This window comes from Mugil cephalus, chromosome 20 (assembly GCF_022458985.1).
Source record: "Mugil cephalus isolate CIBA_MC_2020 chromosome 20, CIBA_Mcephalus_1.1, whole genome shotgun sequence".
Classification (NCBI taxonomy): Eukaryota; Metazoa; Chordata; class Actinopteri; order Mugiliformes; family Mugilidae; genus Mugil; species Mugil cephalus.
Genome location: NC_061789.1, coordinates 7,441,564 through 7,460,310, shown reverse-complemented (window position 1 = coordinate 7,460,310; position 18,747 = coordinate 7,441,564). Strand labels below are relative to the sequence as shown.

Below are 18,747 nucleotides of genomic sequence, written 5' to 3'. Positions count from 1 at the left end.
AATCACAGTCCAGTTGGTTCCTCGCAGCATTGTAGAGTCTTATGGCCTGAGGGACAAACCACCCCCTCAACCTGTACGTGGTATTTTGGTTTCTTGGCCTTATTTCGATGTTTTTTATACGAATAAACCCGCTATTTAATCATATTTCTGTATTTTCCCTCCACTGTATTGTGTTTAGCTACCGCTACCATCCCCCACGCCGGTTCCTCTGCATTCCTTCCTGTAACCTTCACCGGGCATGCGCAGTGAGGTGCGGTAGTGGGTGGTAGGGGGCGCTGTTGAGGCAGGTCCCAGGCCGGTCCCTGCGATACAATCTACCGAGGGAGGGGGGGGGGTTGGAGGAAAAAAACCAAACTGGGTAGGTCGCCTCTTTGTTTCTGGCTAGGAGGAAAAAATCAAGAGACGTTGCGACCGGCGAGACTCAAAACATCAACTTCCACCGCTCGTGTAAGTAAGTCCGCGTTTATTTCCTCGTGTGATAAGGCGAGTTTTGACGCGAATGAGTGGATACGTGCGCCTTTTTTATGTTGATTCTCTTTGCTTTGCGGTGGGAGAAAGAGACGGACGGTGCTGAGGCGCGACAGTGTGCAATGAATGAAATTGTTTTTGGAAATGTGCTAAGAAGAGCGCAGCACTGAGCCAGGGGTACGGGAGGCGCGTTGGATCAATCATCTCCAGCGACGAGGGATGCTCCAACCTGTTCCCTGCTCGGATCTCTCTCTAAAACATCACATTTTTTCCTCTTTTTTTTGTGCCTAATTGGCCTCGGAGAGCATGGCCGGCTAGGCTAGCTCGATTAGCATGCTAGCCCGACTCGGCTTGCCTTCTTTGTGGCTTTAGCACAATTTCGCTGACATTTCACGACTAAAAAAACAACACAAAGCGAATATTAACAAACTCTACGAGAAATAACACGTTAAAATAATAGGTTTTAATTGGTTATGTGAACTCTTAAAACCCGACTAGGCCATGCTAACGTTAGCAAACCTCCCGAGTGCTAATAATCGCTAACCTAACTGTTACTAAAGTGTAAATGTAAACATTGGAGGCACCGGGCTGCCGGAGTTTTTACTTTAAAACATCTGTTTACTCGCACTTTTATAAATAAAAACAGTTCTTTACAAATAATGTTTTGCAATCTTGGTGAATTAGGCCTCAGACACGGATGTTTTTTGGTCACAGTTTTGTCCCACGAAGTGACAGTTGAGAGCATTTCTTTGTAATTTATTTTGCTTTTTAAATTTTATTTTGTCACAATTAACATGATTTCTTGATAATTTATTGTGTTTTTTGTTATTTTTTTTTAAATTATTTTTTAGTTTACCAAATTTAAGAAATGTAATTGTCATTGCACACAAGTTACAACGAAATTTTGTTGGGCAGCAATCTCTAGCAACAGCTTGACGCCAGGTGTTCATAAAGGTAATAAATATAATAAAAGGTATAAATAGATAACAGAACCCCTCCTTTAGTGGCAGAGTCTATTAAAACAAATATTGTACATAAATTGTCTGAATAATTAGGCCTTATTATATGTGGACGTGTGTCAGATTATGAATTGAGCGCTGGACATGATGTTTAAAAGGACAGCTCATTTAACAACAACAGTTTCCTCTTTATGAGTCAGTGATGTCAGATCTGTTTACTCTAGTTCACACTTAACAACACTGAGTAGCTTTGAGCATGTGGTTTTACTCTTTGAGAAACAACAAACGGGACGTTTGATAAACACAACCAAAGCACATTTCTTAAAATAAATACTTTTAGATATTTTTTTTTTACAATTACCCACATCACTCAGGGAATAATGTAATAAAACAAATATCCAAAAGAAATGAACTAAAGTTACTCAACTGGCTGATTATTCGTTTTAAGATCATTTGATTCTAGCTTTCCAAACAATTTACTTATTGACCTATTGTCACATTATTGTAAATTTATGGTTGTAAGACATCAGCATTGATTAAGTGGATACATTTTTACCTTTTTAATAGTTTCAATTTTCTGAATTTTCCATGCACATATTTCTTTAAAGGAGACTTAAAATTGAGATGCACATTCACTGCTGTCGTCTGCAATTTCAAAATACATTTAATTTTACACTCTAGAATTTGAACTGCTTTGTATTGGACTTTATTTAGTCGGTAAATTAAAAACGCATAAGAGCAGATATCTTTACTGATCAAACCGTACGTAATAAATATAGCCATGTGTTGTATACACTAAGTCATTCCACAACATGTTGTACTATATATATGTGAATGTGAAATATTAAATTATGCATCATCTGTTGTCATCCGTGTTTAGGGATACTTGCTTCTGCCACAGGTTCCCAGTTTCCGGTGAGAGATGTCCACTCCTGACCCCCCAATGGGAGGGACACCTCGGCCCGGTCCCTCCCCAGGCCCAGGGCCATCTCCGGGAGGCATGATGGGCCCGAGTCCGGGGCCCTCGCCAGGCTCAGCCCACAGTATGATGGGGCCCAGCCCAGGACCTCCGGGGTCTGGACACCCCCACCCTCCACAGGGACCCTCAGGATATCCTCAGGACAACATGCACCAGATGCACAAAGTACAAAACCCATTTTTGTTTGACTTGAACAGATCTGTTAAATTATAATTTTCGTTATCATGACCTACAGACTGAGAAATGTTTGCGGATTAAATATCCCAATCTGTCGCTAATGTTTGTCATCCGTGATTATTCTCTTCCTTTTGTGCAGCCAATGGAAGCCATGCACGAGAAGGTAATGCCTGATGACCCTCGCTACAGCCAGATGAAGGGCATGGGCATGAGACCAGGGGGGCACAGTGGGATGGGACCCCCTCCAAGCCCAATGGATCAACATTCTCAAGGTAGCATGTCAGCTGTTCCATTTATATATTTTATAGTAGGCCGTGTTCTGCACTAAAAAGATTTTTATTAGTCTTCTGTAAGTTGCCCCTTTTCCCCCAAAGTAACCCACAGTGGAATGAGTGATTCTCTTCTAATCCCCGAAGAGCTGCAGGAGAAACGGATAATTCAGTCAAGCAGACACAGTGTGTTTATGTGAGAGAGGGAGGGAGGGAGAGGGAGGGAGAACACATCCAGCCGGTTTCTCCTGTTGTGTTGCTGTTCGCTCGGCAGCGTGAGCAGACGGCAGCGGAGGGTGCTTCCCCTTTCAGATGAGTGCAGAGCCAGCTGCGTTTACAAAACCACACAGTCAGTTAGCAAAAGACGAGATGTGACAAGAGTTCCTCTAACAGTTGTGTTACGTTTCATTGTGTTTAGATTTCAAAATAAAGCGAGTAAAGGAGCTTGTTGACTGGTATTATTGATAAAAAAAAATTTTTTATCTTAGTGCCTTAATCATTTTTGTTATACTTATAACGCCTCTGTTTTGCCCCAAGGCTACCCCTCTCCACTGGGAGGCTCAGAACACGCACCCAGCCCCGTCCCAGCCAACGGCCCCCCCTCTGGTCCCATGATGCCCGGAGGTCCCACTGGTCCCGGGACTGGCCCTATGGAGGGCAGCGGGGATCCTAATCAGGGTATGGGCCAGCCGAACCGCGGGGGTCCCCCCCAGGGCCCCGGCGGACCCCCTGTCGCAGCGGTAGGACCAGGCGGCGCAGGTGGACCCACTCCTTTCAACCAGAACCAGTTGCACCAACTCAGGGCCCAGATCATGGCCTACAAGATGCTGGCGCGCAGTCAGCCGCTACCAGAGCACTTGCAGATGGCTGTGCAGGGGAAGAGGCCCATGCCAGGGATGCAGCAGCCGCCAATGCCTAATATGCCACCTTCCACCGGGCCTGGAGGTGGACCAGGGTCTGTACCGGGACCAGCTCAGGCAAACTACAATAGACCACACGGTGAGTTCAGGGAGTTTAGTAAAATACAAAAAGAAAGAAAGAAGAGAAACAGAATTTGTTACATTCAGATTGTTGTTTACTGTATTTTAGGTATGGTAGGCCCCAATATGGTTCCTCCTGGGCCTGCAGGAGTTCCCCCAGGTATGCAAGGGCAGCCAACCAACGGACCCCCTAAATCGTGGCCTGAAGGACCAATGGTGAACGCTGCCACTCCATCCAACCCCCCTCAGAAGCTCATTCCACCTCAACCCACCGGCAGACCGTCTCCTGCTCCTCCCTCCGTGCCCCCGGCTGCCTCCCCGGTGATGCCCCCTCAGACGCAGTCCCCGGGGCAGCCGGCGCAGCCGCCTCCCATGATGCTACACCAAAAGCAGAACCGCATAACCCCCATCCAGAAACCTCGCGGGCTGGACCCAGTGGAGATCCTCCAGGAGAGAGAATACAGGTGAGGAGACCACTGACGATTAATATGTTAATGCATACTAGTGCTGGGTTTAAAGCATCAATTTTCCAACTTGAAGGGTTTCTTGTCTCTTGAGGCTGCAGCATGGATTTGATTCAGAAGTCAGAGCCATTGTGGGCATATAGGAAGTAAAATCAAATGTTTTGCTCTACATTTTTTTAGGCTACAGGCTCGTATCGCTCACCGTATCCAGGAGCTGGAGAATCTTCCCGGCTCGCTGGCTGGAGACCTGCGCACCAAGGCCACCATCGAGCTCAAAGCCCTGCGGCTGCTCAACTTCCAGAGACAGGTAGATGAGAAATTATACAAGTGTTTTTAAATTGCATTTCATCTCTTGCTTGTCCTCATTGTTTTGTTTAACTCTTTGCGCGCTCACAGCTGCGCCAGGAGGTGGTGGTTTGCATGCGGCGCGATACCGCTTTGGAAACGGCCCTCAACGCTAAAGCCTACAAGCGCAGCAAACGGCAGTCTCTGCGCGAGGCCCGCATCACGGAGAAGCTCGAGAAGCAGCAGAAGATCGAACAGGAGCGGAAACGTCGCCAGAAACACCAGGTACGCAGAAAGAGAAGGCTGTAGTGGATGTGTTCAGTAGTTTTCGCTCCGGTGTTTGTAAATGAAAATGAAAAGAGAATTGAACCTCATTTGGAACAATAATATCTTCACGTGTCCTTTTTTTTTTTCCCCAACAGGAATACCTCAACAGCATCCTGCAGCACGCCAAGGACTTCAAGGAGTACCACCGCTCCATCACAGCGAAGATCCAGAAGGCCACCAAAGCGGTCGCCACGTATCACGCCAACACTGAGCGCGAGCAGAAGAAGGAGAATGAGCGCATCGAGAAGGAGAGAATGCGGAGGCTGATGGTAAGACAGACGCCCCCCCGTGTTTGTTGTCGTCCCGTGAGTTCGTTCGGTGCAAGCGTCCGACTGTCTCCCGTGAATCTCTGCCCAGGCTGAAGATGAGGAAGGTTACCGTAAACTCATCGACCAGAAGAAAGACAAGCGTCTGGCCTACCTGCTGCAACAGACGGACGAGTACGTGGCCAACCTCACCGAGCTGGTGCGCGCCCACAAAGCCATACAAGCTCTCAAAGAGAAGAAGAAGAAGAAGAAAAAGAAGGTGAGTGTTTGCAGCGAGGATTTATAGCAGGTCTTTTATCATAATATTTTTTTTTTTAAAATGTATTTTTTTAATCCTTTCAGAAGCCAGAGCCTGTGGAGGGTGGTTCTGCTGCTCTGGGACCTGATGGAGAGGTGAGTGCAGAAGAACATAACGTTGTTTAAGTATGATTGGCTTTAAAAAAAAAAATCCTACGGTCGATTTTCCTGTATCCTCTCCTCCTGATGTGGTCTCTACCTAAAACCTTCCAATAGTTTGATAGTTGCTCGGTGTACAACTGAGATTGAGACCTGTTTTCTAAATTTGCTATATGGCATTCGTTTTGGGCCAATTTGGGCCAAATGTATTATATTATCAACCCAAATTGGCCTGCAGGTATTTTGCGTGTGCATCATTTATACAACAAATCCCAGACTGCATTGCAACAACTGAACCGGCATCAGGCAGGAACGTCAATCAACTTTACTGACAAACTCCCTCATGGTTGCCTCGGCCACCGTTCATCGTATCGGTAGTAGAGCAGCCTCTGAAGCTACATCAGTCCATGTGGTTAACTGATAAAAGCTCAAATCACGAGCATTAGAGCTCTAAAAACTAAAATATGTTGACAGAGATTCTGACATGAAGACGTAGTAACCAGTAGCTAACCAGTTAGCAGACGACAGGCTAATCGATTAGCCTACTGTTCCACGTTAGAACACACGGCAAACAGAAAACTTAACTAAAATATAAATGAGAACCCCAATGTAGCCTGAGCATGCTAATTTAACCCCGCGGTTAGCTCCTCTCACCACTGTATAGTAACCACCACTAGCCTCTCTTTATGCTGTCATCGTGGCTGTAGGGGTGTGTTCGCCTGCATGTTTATGTGTACGTCGGTGCGGAGCTCCGTCCATCGTAAAAAAAGAGGAGAAACGGAGATAAACGATGACGAAGAAAATTACGTTGAATAAATTTGCTTAAATAAGATCAGTAACCTCATTATTTATTAAAAAGAATTTGTGTTCTATAGGAAAAATGACCAGAAATCACTTCTGGTGTAGACGGCGTACGCTACGCGCGTAACCTGTGCCGAAAGTTCAAACCACCATATAAACCATATAAAAGCTCGTATCGTTGAATCTCTTGAGTTAACTTTACCTCGGTGTGTTCCATCTTTATTGATCCCAAACCGCTGTGACGTTCAGTGACATTTTTGGTGAAGTGCACGCCAGGTTTACGGCATCAGGGTCTGCTTAGGGTCTGGGCTGTTGCCGTAGCTACGGTGTCGGAAGTGACGCAGGAGCCTAAACCGCCCACTAATCCCCTTTTTCTCCTTTACTTTTCTTTCTCCAGCCTTTGGACGAGACCAGTCAAATGAGTGACCTGCCGGTCAAGGTGATCCACGTGGACAGTGGAAAGATCCTGACGGGCGTTGAGGCCCCCAAGGCTGGCCAGCTGGAGGCCTGGCTGGAAATGAACCCAGGGTAAGAGTCGTTACAAGTGACGCTTGATTCCTCATGTCCTCTTCATTGTGTTGCGTTTGATAAAGCTGGAAGCCTTTGTTCTTGTTAAAAGTTACAACTCAGATTACATTGTGAAAAAAAAACAACAAAAAAAAAAACACTGCGTCCTTGTGAGTGTTTGTAACGCGCTCCTCTGCAGATACGAGGTAGCGCCGCGCTCCGACAGCGAAGACAGCGGCTCGGAGGAGGACGAGGACGAGGTAAACAACGCTCGGAGAATAAAACGGCAAATTGCTTGCGAGCCGGTTTTGTCTGACGTCCTTCGTGTGTTTTCTGTTTAGGAGGAAGACGACGAGCATCCTCAGCCTTCTTCAGCTCCAACAGAGGAGAAGAAGAAGATCCCTGACCCCGACTGCGAAGACGTGTCCGAAGTGGATGTCCAGCACATCATTGAGTAAGACGATTGTGTTACGGGCCCATAAATGTGTTTAATTTGTGTTGTATACTTCAGCATCTCACCCTGTCCCTCCCGCTCCCCTCAGACACGCCAAGCAGGACGTAGACGACGAGTACGGCAACGCGGCCTTCAACCGAGGCCTGCAGTCCTACTACGCCGTGGCTCACGCCGTCACCGAAAAAGTGGACAAACAGTCCTCACTGCTGATCAACGGGCAGCTCAAGCAATACCAGGTAAACGACAACAAATATTATTATTATTGCTTTGCGGCGTGGAACGAGTGAACACCGAGGCTAAAGTGTGAATGTTTGGTGCCCAGATTAAAGGTCTGGAGTGGCTGGTGTCACTTTACAACAACAACTTGAACGGCATCCTGGCTGATGAGATGGGTCTGGGAAAAACCATCCAGACCATCGCCCTCATCACTTACCTCATGGAGTACAAGCGCCTCAACGGGCCCTTCCTCATCATTGTACCTCTCTCGTAAGTCCACAAAAGAATACACATATATACACACACTACAGGCCAAAAGTTCTGTTCACAATGCCTTAAAAAACAGCTGTGAGTTATTTACTGCATGATCAGACTTCATATGCATTATTTTCCTTAATTTACCTTTAGGTTCATTAGTGATACCAGACGATTGGTGAATAAATGTCAGTAAAAGAAAAGAAGGGCTTAGTTTTAGGGTTGAGAACATTAAAAAAAAACAAAAGCAAGTCAGTTTGCATTACTGGAGGTTACTTTAATGGAGGATTATAGTAAAAATGGCTGCTCTTTATATAATAATAACGGTTTATTTTGATGCATTTTAACCAATGAAACTGATCTTTAATGCAAAAATTTAATGTTGCTTCCAAACTTTTGGCCTCTATGTTTGTAGAAAAGTCTTGTTTGTCTCATTGTCCCATTTTTTTATTTTTTTTTTGTCTTTAGAACTTTATCAAATTGGGTGTATGAGTTTGATAAGTGGGCTCCATCTGTCGTGAAGGTCTCCTACAAGGTTCGTGGATGTTATATCTCAGAGCTTTAACGATGATACACTCACCCCTGACGAGCTGCTCACGTTTAAGTTGTTTGCTCACCGGTTTTTCCATTCAGGGGTCTCCAGCTGCTCGTCGAGCCTTCGTCCCCATCCTGCGCAGCGGCAAGTTCAACGTGCTGCTCACCACCTACGAGTACATCATCAAAGATAAGCAAGTGCTGGCAAAGGTGAGGATGGCTTTACTACGCCTCTGCCTCTTTTTTGTTTGTTTTTTTTTTTATCATACGCTCACTCTCTCTAAATCCTCATTAAAGCTCCGTTGGAAGTACATGATTGTGGACGAGGGTCACCGCATGAAGAACCACCACTGTAAGCTGACCCAGGTCCTGAACACACACTACCTGGCCCCGCGCCGCCTGCTGCTCACGGGGACCCCGCTGCAGAACAAGCTCCCCGAGCTCTGGGCCCTGCTCAACTTCCTGCTGCCCACCATCTTCAAGAGCTGCAGCACCTTCGAACAGTGGTTCAACGCTCCGTTCGCCATGACCGGGGAGAAGGTGAGCTGCCAGCTGTTCTTCCTGGGGTCTGACAGTAAACGTGAAACAAAGTAATAACGTAACAGAATTATTAGAACAAATAAAGGAAAGAGAAGGTATATGCAGACCCATACACATGTATACACATATACATACATATGCATATTCATGTATACGTGGATACTCACACATTAGGGGTAATATATCACGATTCTTTCGATACAATATCGGTTTCAATAGAAAAATCATTTTTTTTGGGGGGCCAATAGCGAACGACCTCCTCCACCACTTTTTCTGCACAAGTGCAATAAAGTGTAAATGGATCATATGGATTAATATTGTTTTTTGACTTAACCACTGAATAATCACTGTAAAATGTAAAATATTGCAATATATCGTGATATCATAATATCGCAATAATGTATCGTATCGTGTAAAATATCTCATGATGTGTACACACATTCTTATACATATACATGTTTATAACTGCACAGGAAAATGAAAATAAAAACAAAAATAACTACTGTAGTGTATCAGTTCTAACATGATGTAACAATGTAAAAAATACAATATTATTACTATACATTTTTAATTACCGTTAATTATGATTTTAAATGTTTTTATTTCATACTTTGATAGTAGTGGTGTCGTGCTGCGAGAAGCGTTTTATAATTAATGAACACTATTTTCCTTTTGCCTCCAGGTTGACCTGAACGAAGAAGAGACCATCCTGATCATTCGACGTTTACACAAGGTGCTCCGGCCTTTCCTGCTGCGCCGACTCAAGAAAGAAGTGGAGGCTCAGCTCCCAGAGAAGGTCAGTCTGCTGCTATTTGCTCTTAATCTGTGTGTTTCCAGATCAGATTTATTTGATGTGACCACACGCAGCGCTGTGAGGCCACAGAGTGTTTCATTACTTTTAGTTAATTATGTTTTAGATAAATTAAAAAAAAAATGGTATTATCATTTTGTTACTTTTAGCTTTGTTAAATGTAACACATCTAGTGTTGTTTTATTAGTTTTACTTTAATATTTTAATTAGCATTTTTCTGCTAACCATTTCACCTGTATTTTATTGCTCTGCCAAAAGTTTCTTCTGTAATTTTAGCTATTTTCAGTTTCGTTAAACTCAACACATTGAGCTAACAATTACAGCCGTAATCTACATTAAGCTAACCGTTTTAGCTGTGTTTTAACTCACTATTTCAACCTTAGCTTTATTACTTTAACGTATTAAACACCTTTAACTAACACATAAAACTTTAAGTTAACTATCTAAACTGTATTTTCACTGGTTTGGCTTCACTGCTTTAACTGGAATTTAAATTACTTTAAGCTAACAGCTTTAGCTAATATATTCAGCCATGTTTTTGTTACCTTTAGCTCAAAATTTCAACTATTTCCGTTTACTCAAAATTAACAATTTGACGTTTATTTTCTTGGTTTTAGCTTAAAAATGTAATTTAATTTATTTAAAGTCCCTTTATTTCCTCTATTATTGACCAGTTTCAATGTATTTAAGACGTGAAAGCAACTGATTCATTAATGTAAATTAATTTGTTTTTGTTAGTCAGAGAATTGATTGTTGCTCCTGGCATTTTTTCCCTAATGTTTTTTTTGTTTGTTTTCTTAGGTGGAGTATGTGATAAAGTGCGACATGTCGGCCCTGCAGAGAGTTTTGTACAGACACATGCAGGCAAAGGGAGTCCTGCTCACAGACGGTTCAGAAAAAGACAAGAAGGTAAAAAGAAGTCTTATATTATTTGAAGGTTCGGTTAAGTAGAAAGTCTGTTTTTCTTATTTATTCATATTTGTAATCCTGAACTCTCCAGGGTAAAGGTGGCACGAAGACCCTGATGAACACTATCATGCAACTGAGGAAGATTTGCAACCACCCCTACATGTTCCAACACATCGAGGTACAAAACACAAACTATAATCAGGACGACAGTAAATTCATTTCTCTCTAGTTGACTGATTTTTTTGTTGACGTCTTAATTTCTGCTTGTTTGTTCGACAGGAATCTTTCTCTGAGCATCTTGGTTATTCTGGCGGGATCGTGTCGGGGTATGTCAAGCTTAAATTCATCCTCCTCGTCCACTTCCTCTGTACTTTGTCATTGTTTAGTCACGTTCTCCCTCCTTGTCGCGCAGCCCTGACCTCTACCGCTCCTCTGGAAAGTTTGAGCTGCTGGATCGTATCCTGCCCAAGCTGAGGGCCACCAACCACAAAGTGCTGCTCTTCTGTCAAATGACCTCACTCATGACCATCATGGAGGACTACTTCGCGTACCGCAACTTCAAGTATCTGCGTCTGGACGGTGAGAGCAACACTTCTCTTCGCTTCGCGTGTTCACGTCTGACTCGTAGACGAACGGCCGCGCCGCAATAATCGAATGTTTTCTCCTCGTAGGAACCACCAAAGCCGAGGACCGTGGTATGCTGCTGAAGACGTTCAACGACCCGGCCTCCGAGTACTTTGTGTTCCTGCTCAGTACCAGGGCCGGAGGTCTGGGTCTGAACCTGCAGTCTGCCGACACTGTCATCATTTTCGACAGCGACTGGAACCCTCATCAGGTACCGTACGCACACGAGAGTTATGACGTCGGCCTTTCCGCACAGATTTTACACACAATCGGCATGAACTAATTAGGGCTGTTTGTGTATTTGATTATATGCTGCGCTGCGAGACACCGTTTCAGACCGAACCGTAGCGCTTCTAAAAAAAAAAAAAGGAGCCATGTTGTTTTGGTTTTTTTTTAGTCCCTAATTTTAGGTTTTTATGAATGAGAAAAAAAATGTTGCGCGCAGGCTACAGTTATTACGGTAGCCGGTCACACCTCTATTGACAGTACAGATATAGCAGTTTAAAATATGAATAAATATGTCAGAATAAATTCAACTGTAATTGCCCTGTTTCTTCATTTCATCTCGATGATATTTAATTATTTTTTTCTTTATCTCCGAGCTGTAAATGTCACTGTATTTCCAGATTAGCAGTCAGCGCTAACACAGGGCCATGCTAACCTGTTTTACTACTAGCGTGGGATTATTCTACAATATTTACTCATCATCTCAGTAAATCCTTGATGCTGCAGTAATTCCTCTCTCAAAGTACAACATGTTGATTATGCATGAAAAAAATAAAATAATAGCTAACTAACCATGTTGTGCTCGCTCCACGCTACAGGACTTGCAGGCCCAGGACAGAGCTCACCGAATCGGCCAGCAGAACGAGGTGCGCGTCCTCCGCCTGTGCACCGTCAACAGCGTGGAGGAAAAGATCCTGGCCGCCGCCAAGTACAAGCTGAACGTGGACCAGAAAGTCATCCAGGCCGGCATGTTCGACCAGAAGTCCTCCGGCTATGAGCGCCGGGCCTTCTTGCAGGCCATTCTGGAGCACGAGGAACAGGATGAGGTCGGGGCTCGTGGAGGCTGCCGCACTAGGGGGGCGTGGGTGGGTGTGATCCAAACCTGTTGCCAGTTGGCCCACCCACCCACATCTGCCTGTGCGCTGCTCCCGCTCTTCATTCTACCGTTTTTCTCTTCTTCTTCTTCTTCTTCTTCTTCTTCCCCCTCTGTCTCCTTCCCTTGTGTCCCTCTCTTCTCAGGATTTGTGAGCTTTCATCAATCCAGACTTCTCCCTCTCTCCCTTATGTATTTCTGCTTCTGCACAAACCTTTGATGGTTAATATGATACTTTATCTTTCACACTAACATAAAAACCCTTTGTAACATTTTTTTTCCCGCTCTCCCAGCTCTTTTTTTTCTTCCTTGTCCTGCTGTTAATCTTTATATGCATAAAAAATAGTCACTGCTTTTTAACGCTTTAGTTCACAGTGCAGAGTCAGTCATTTACATATATAAGTATTTAAAAAAGTGATCTTTTCTTAATCTTCTGGATCCATTTCGCAGTATGCATTGAATTGCTTTTCCCTCTTCTCGTTTAACTGAGGGTCATTAGTTCAGAGATCTGTAGCTCTGAGGTGCCACATAAATCTGCAGTCAGCCTATTCTCATTCGCCTTGTCTCGTTTGTTCGCAGGAGGAGGACGAGGTCCCCGATGACGAGACTGTCAATCAGATGATTGCCAGAAGTGAAGAGGAGTTTGAACAGTTCATGGTGAGTCCCGGGTTCTCTTTCTCTAGATCACAGGAGCCCCCTAGGAGGTCTGTGGAGGTACTGCAGGGGGAGGGGTCGCAAAATCTTTGGTTGATTAGACATTTTTTATATATATATATTTAATTTTCCCCCTTAAAAAACCTTCTGTTGCACATGTTTGAAATAAAAAATAATATTGGAACCTGTGTATATTTCATTAGCCTAATATTGAATTAATATCAAACACATAAAGTAGGTAGAGGGTCCCTACTTAATCCCTCCATTAATTACGGGTCCTATCCTGAAAAAAAGACTCCTGCTTCATATGTTTTACCATTTTTCTAATCTTAACTCTTCTGCTACTTTGTTTCTCGCTCCAGCGCATGGATCTGGACAGACGCCGCGAGGAGGCCCGCAACCCTAAGAGGAAACCCCGTCTGATGGAGGAGGACGACATGCCGTCCTGGATCCTGAAGGACGACGCCGAGGTGGAGAGGCTAACCTGCGAGGAGGAGGAGGAGAAGATGTTCGGCCGAGGGTCTCGCCAGCGCAAGGAGGTGGACTACAGCGACTCGCTCACCGAGAAGCAGTGGCTCAAGGTGAGGGGGGCGAGCTCCAAAACGGTGACGGGTGACGTTTCTACTGAGCCGACGGAAAACGAGTTCTAACTCCCTCTCGCCACAGGCCATAGAAGAAGGCAACCTGGAGGACATCGAGGAGGAGGTGCGCCACAAAAAGACGACCAGGAAGCGCAAGAGGGACCGCGACCACGACGGCGGCCCGTCCACGCCCAGCTCCAGCAGCGGCCGCGGGCGGGACAAAGACGAGGAGGTGAAGAAGGCCAAGAAACGAGGGCGCCCGCCCGCGGAGAAGCTCTCGCCGAACCCTCCGTCCCTCACGAAGAAGATGAAGAAGATCGTCGACGCCGTCATCAAATACAAGGACGGGTGAGGCGAAAAAAAACAATTAAACGATAAGAATTATCTGAGAGGTGGTGATTGATGCATGCTAAGATTAATACTTGTTTTAGCAGCAATGGTCGACAGCTGAGTGAAGTCTTCATTCAGCTTCCCTCTCGTAAGGAGCTGCCGGAATACTACGAGCTCATCCGCAAACCAGTGGACTTCAGGAAGATCAAGGTGAGCGTAGACGGAGGTTGTTCCTCTTCAGTTCTTGAATCTCATCCCACTACATGTCTACATGACTGTTGCCTTTCTTGATCGTTTCCTTCCATCAGGAGAGGATCCGCAGCCATAAATACCGCAGCCTGAACGACCTGGAGAAGGACGTGATGCTGCTGTGTCAGAATGCCCAGACCTTCAACCTGGAGGGCTCCCTGGTGGGTTTTTATATCAACGTATCCAATGAGCCACGCTTACAAAAAGTTCTTTCACAAGTTAACATTTGCGTCTCTCTCTTTTAGATCTACGAGGACTCCATCGTGCTCCAGTCCGTCTTCACGAGTGTGCGGCAGAAGATCGAGAAGGACGACGAGAGCGAGGGCGAGGAGAGCGAAGAGGAGGAGGACGACGTGGACGAAGGCTCCGAGTCCGAATGTGAGCGTCAGGAACTCGCCGAAGCTTTTGAGGGCCGTCGGGAGGTTTTAACGTCTCTAAACGTGTTTCGTTTCGATTCCCTTCAGCTCGCTCGGTGAAGGTGAAGATTAAGCTGAGCCGCAAAGAGAAGGGGGATCGAGGAGGAAAGGGACAGCGGCGAAGAGGACGCGGCGCCCGGGCTAAACCCGTGGTGAGCGACGACGACAGCGATGAGGAACAGGAAGAGGTGAGACGAGACGAGGGCTTGAACCGTATCCATCTGTGAAACACGAACTCGTACAGAAAGTTTGTTCTGGGAACTTTTAGAGCGTGTTTAAAAACAATCAGGTGAATTACTGCTTTTATGTAAAACAATGGAAGCTAAATGTCCTGTGTAGCTAAGACAAAACCGGACATAAAAATACATTTACAGCTGTCGAAGCAGTTACTGATTAATTTTTTCATGTATGATTAACTCACCTTGTGATGAAACCAGTGGTGACTGTGGAAAGCAATCACAGACTAAAGTGCAGTGGATGATCTTACCCTGCAGAGGGCAGTAATGCGCCCTGTAGTAAATCCCTAAAGAAGAAGAAGATTGTGGACAATGAAACGTTTTTTTTTTCCAAGTTTACTTTCGAAATCCTGCCACATGATTCATTTTGAATGGAAGAAAGAGTTCTCTTCATTTACCATCAGTGTGAACTGGGTGTTATTGTATTTTGTGACCTGTAAGAGACTAACGACATTTAAGTTTGATCTGTCCCTTTTTAAATACAGTGATGATGAGTTAGGAACTAGGTTTTCTGAGCAGCTGAGATGTTTAGAATAATACTAAACTTAAAAAAATATCCCTTAAGGGAACATTTATCACAGAAATAAACTAATTTGTATTAATTTTGATTTAACGATGGTTCCATTTTAAATATAATCTGATTAAAGTTAAAATAATGATTAATTGCAGTCCCAGCTTTTTTCACAAATGGATATTTTAAAGCATTAGATTATTAGAAATAAATAAATAAAATTGAATTGATTCTATTGTGTGTGTATATAAATAATATATTGAACATTTGTCTTATAGTTGAAGCACTAAAAAGTAAATAAAGTATCTTTAGCACTGATGATGCTAATTTGAAGTTCTTACATTGTTACCATTAAGGCACAAAAATGTCCTCTTCAAAAAAACTCCCTAAAAAAAAATAGCGTATTTTTAAAGCATGTGTTTAAAATCCATCAAAATCACTGTTCCTGTTAATCACTATTGTGTCCAAGACTTTAATAATAATCCCCACCGAGAAAAATCCACTTTGCATTTATATTATTGAAAATATTTCATCTCATTTCATTTTTTTAGCGAAAGATTTTGATGACATCACAAACGCTGGCATATAAAGGGTTAAAAGTCAGAAAATAATCAAACCTTTGGTATTTATGATCAGGACTGAAGTGGATTAAAAGATACATGTAAATAAATAAATAAATAAATAGATATTAGTATATAATGAAGGTCACTTTTGTCCCTTAATGCTAACAATGTAGCAACTTAGGCTACATAGTGTCAGTATTACGGGATTTTCTTTAAAAAAATAATCATTGTTCATTTACATTTTGGACCATTAGTAGTTTTTAGCGCTGGACTCTGTTTCTCTGTGCGGCCTCTCGTCTCTGTGCGTGTCCCCTAAATCTTGTCCTTTGTGTGTCAGGAGCGCTCGGCCAGCGGCAGCGACGACGACTGAACCAACCTCTTCTGATCGGACCAACGACCCACGCAGTCCTTGACTGGATGTATTTTACTTAGATACAGCAGGGAAACAGTCAGTGGAAAGGCCTAGTTTTACCTAGATGAGCTGATTTTAGTGAGACAATTGTATTCTCATTAAAGTATACCATTAATTAAAATCCAATAATTAAAAAAAAGAAGAAAAAAAAAAGAAAAAGAAAGCTATGAACCATCCACTTCCATATTTAAACCATTTCCCAGTATGAATAGTAGTGTGTCTCTTTGCCTTTTTTGTTTCGTTTTCTCCTCTAAGTGGAAAATTGACAGAGCCTGAATTATTATAGACTGATCATGGGCCATAAAAAGCGTTTGTTTTTTAAAGTGGTATTGATTTTGTCGTCTTTTACTTTGAGACAACAGCGTACATGTGAGCCAGGAGTCACGGCGTTCCCTTTCAAGTCCCTTTTTGAATGCATGTCGTGCGTGTCTGTGGAAATGCACCTGGATGTGTCTTCGCTATTATCTCTGTGTTTAATTTAAGACTACAAGCGGGATCACGGTACATCCCACCCTGCAGCCCCTCCCTCTCAGGTTGCGTATGGATTAGGGGGAGGGAGGGATAGGACCATTTTCTCGTGTCGGTGTCACTGGATTTTCCAAAAAGTACAATAAAGGCATCTCATTATTAATCTGTTGTCTTGCCTGTTTTTTGTTTTTTTTTATTATGTACTGACGACGTCTGGACACTAGATGTCCCACTGAGAACAGGTCGATACCGGAGACTTATTTAAATCTTTTTATAGCAGATTCACCTGATTGATTTAAAAACAAATCACTTGACTCAGAGACAATTACAACTTATTTTAAAAACTATTGATGCTGATTATACTCTTGCAATATGTCCTCTGTTCAGCTTACTAGAATATGAATCCATCACTTGTAGGTATATTTAAAAAAAAAATGCTGTTTTGCTCCAATTTATTTGAAACCGACTTTCTCTTTGCTACAGTTTATTTTTTATTGTGCACATTTTAAAAAATACTGAAAAAAAGAGGCAAAAAACCATGGTGGTCTTATGTGAAGCCTCCACCTTATTATATTATTATAATACATTAATATTACCGATAAAGTCATGATGTTATAAAACACAAAACATCAGAAAATATGACTTCATGAAAATCTATGGTGACAACAATAAAAACAGTTGCGCCTCAAATTATTTGCACCCCTCAGAATATTCTACATTTCTGCACAAACATGACTCAAAACAGTCTTGAAATCAGACAAAGGGAAACCAATCATGTATAAATTTTAAATGAGTATTATTGGGCTAAAATGAGACAATATTACATATCTTTCAGATGCAAAAACAAAAGCACAGAACAAAGTGTTTACAGTCAATGTAATCAGTTTTTTTTGAAAAAAGGGTTTTGTCACAGCCTGATATTCATGTTTGTGTGGAGGTTCACTGGTGAAGGTTACAAACCAGTGATGGTGGTACGTTCAAGGGATTCAAGGAATCCACAAGTCCGGTCAGTTTGTGAACGTTGTGAACAGGAGTGGGCAACCAATCGAGATCAGGCTAAAAGCAGGATGCATAATAAATAATGTGAGAGGTCACAAAGGAGCCCAGGGGAACTTCTTAGCGGCTAAAAGCTTCTCTCACACTGACTTAAGTTAATGTTCATGAATCCACCATCAGGAGATGTGATGGCAAAGTGGCCGCCACTCTCCAAAGAGAACATTTCCTCCCGTCTAAACATCGTATGGATGAGTGGTGTCATGTTTGGAGATAAAAAACAAAACAAAAACCTTATCCCTTTCATGAAACCTGGGGCTGGTAATGTCCTTGTCTGAGCCTGGTTTCATCGTTGAAGATCCAATGAATTGTCAGGATATCTGAGATGAATCTGAAGAGAAACTCAAGACTTTCAACAACTCAAGTCGTTCTACAGTTAACAGTTAAATAAGAACAAAATTTTTAGGAATGGCGGAGGAATAATGTGGAAGCACCTGAAGCACGATGTGAAAACCACCGACATGGCCTAAAATTCCTGCAGACGACAGCTCTGCGGCTACTGAAAACAACGGTTCGCACACATTCCTTCCACTTCTCCCACTTTCATCACCATCCCCTCCTCCTCCTCCTCCTCAGAACCACGCCGACATCCTCCTTTCCCCTCACGTGAGTTGTCTCGAACACCTGAACAAACACGTGCTCTGACTCTCCTGCTATGTGGCTTCAGGTCTTGAATTTTTTGGGGCTGCGTTCACCCCTGAACGATTATCCCCGCAGACCCATTCGGCTTTCGCAGGGGCGAGTGTTTATACAGTTGCGGTCGTCATTTATCCAGCTCCTCCTTAAAGACATTTTCGTCCAGATCTATTTTTACTGCTCAGCCAAAAGATTGAACTATCTTATTTTTGTTGTGTGTGTGTGTGTGTGTGTGAGCGTATAGCGCACAATTTATCTGTCTTCTCATCCAGGGCCAACTTTCACTCCCTATCCATGCAGCCCTTCACCGGACCACAA

The 18,747-nt window shown here is 43.5% G+C and overlaps 1 protein-coding gene across 4 annotated transcripts; it reads left to right on the top strand.

Moving 5' to 3' along the window:
- Positions 1 to 310: 310 nt before the first annotated feature.
- Positions 311 to 16,903, top strand: smarca4a (SWI/SNF related, matrix associated, actin dependent regulator of chromatin, subfamily a, member 4a). Of its 4 annotated transcripts, none has more exons than XM_047571351.1 (33): positions 311 to 447; positions 2,308 to 2,571; positions 2,723 to 2,855; positions 3,390 to 3,851; positions 3,942 to 4,296; positions 4,477 to 4,603; positions 4,693 to 4,866; positions 5,004 to 5,177; positions 5,266 to 5,433; positions 5,517 to 5,567; positions 6,769 to 6,899; positions 7,078 to 7,138; positions 7,220 to 7,332; positions 7,421 to 7,568; positions 7,655 to 7,818; positions 8,272 to 8,338; positions 8,437 to 8,547; positions 8,635 to 8,877; positions 9,560 to 9,673; positions 10,490 to 10,597; positions 10,689 to 10,775; positions 10,877 to 10,923; positions 11,010 to 11,176; positions 11,269 to 11,432; positions 12,046 to 12,273; positions 12,900 to 12,977; positions 13,337 to 13,555; positions 13,641 to 13,903; positions 13,990 to 14,095; positions 14,194 to 14,295; positions 14,380 to 14,512; positions 14,599 to 14,738; positions 16,198 to 16,903. In XM_047571351.1, the coding sequence occupies exons 2-33, from the start codon at positions 2,350 to 2,352 to the stop codon at positions 16,228 to 16,230; spliced, it is 4,893 nt and encodes a 1,630-aa protein (XP_047427307.1). In that variant the 5' UTR covers positions 311 to 447; positions 2,308 to 2,349; the 3' UTR covers positions 16,231 to 16,903. The 4 variants fall into 4 exon arrangements, with proteins under 4 accessions (XP_047427307.1, XP_047427306.1, XP_047427305.1 ...); XM_047571350.1 differs by having other exon boundaries at positions 13,987 to 14,095; XM_047571349.1 differs by having other exon boundaries at positions 12,046 to 12,312.
- Positions 16,904 to 18,747: the final 1,844 nt, after the last annotated feature.

Excerpts from the sequence above, each read along its gene's own strand:
- smarca4a (XM_047571348.1), top strand. The coding sequence starts at position 2,350 with ATGTCCACTCCTGACCCCCCAATGGGAGGGACACCTCGGCCCGGTCCC. Across the intron at positions 4,604-4,692 it reads TGCTCAACTTCCAGAGACAG|CTGCGCCAGGAGGTGGTGGT; the intron begins GTAGATGAGAAA and ends GCGCGCTCACAG. Across the intron at positions 10,776-10,876 it reads ACATGTTCCAACACATCGAG|GAATCTTTCTCTGAGCATCT; the intron begins GTACAAAACACA and ends TTTGTTCGACAG.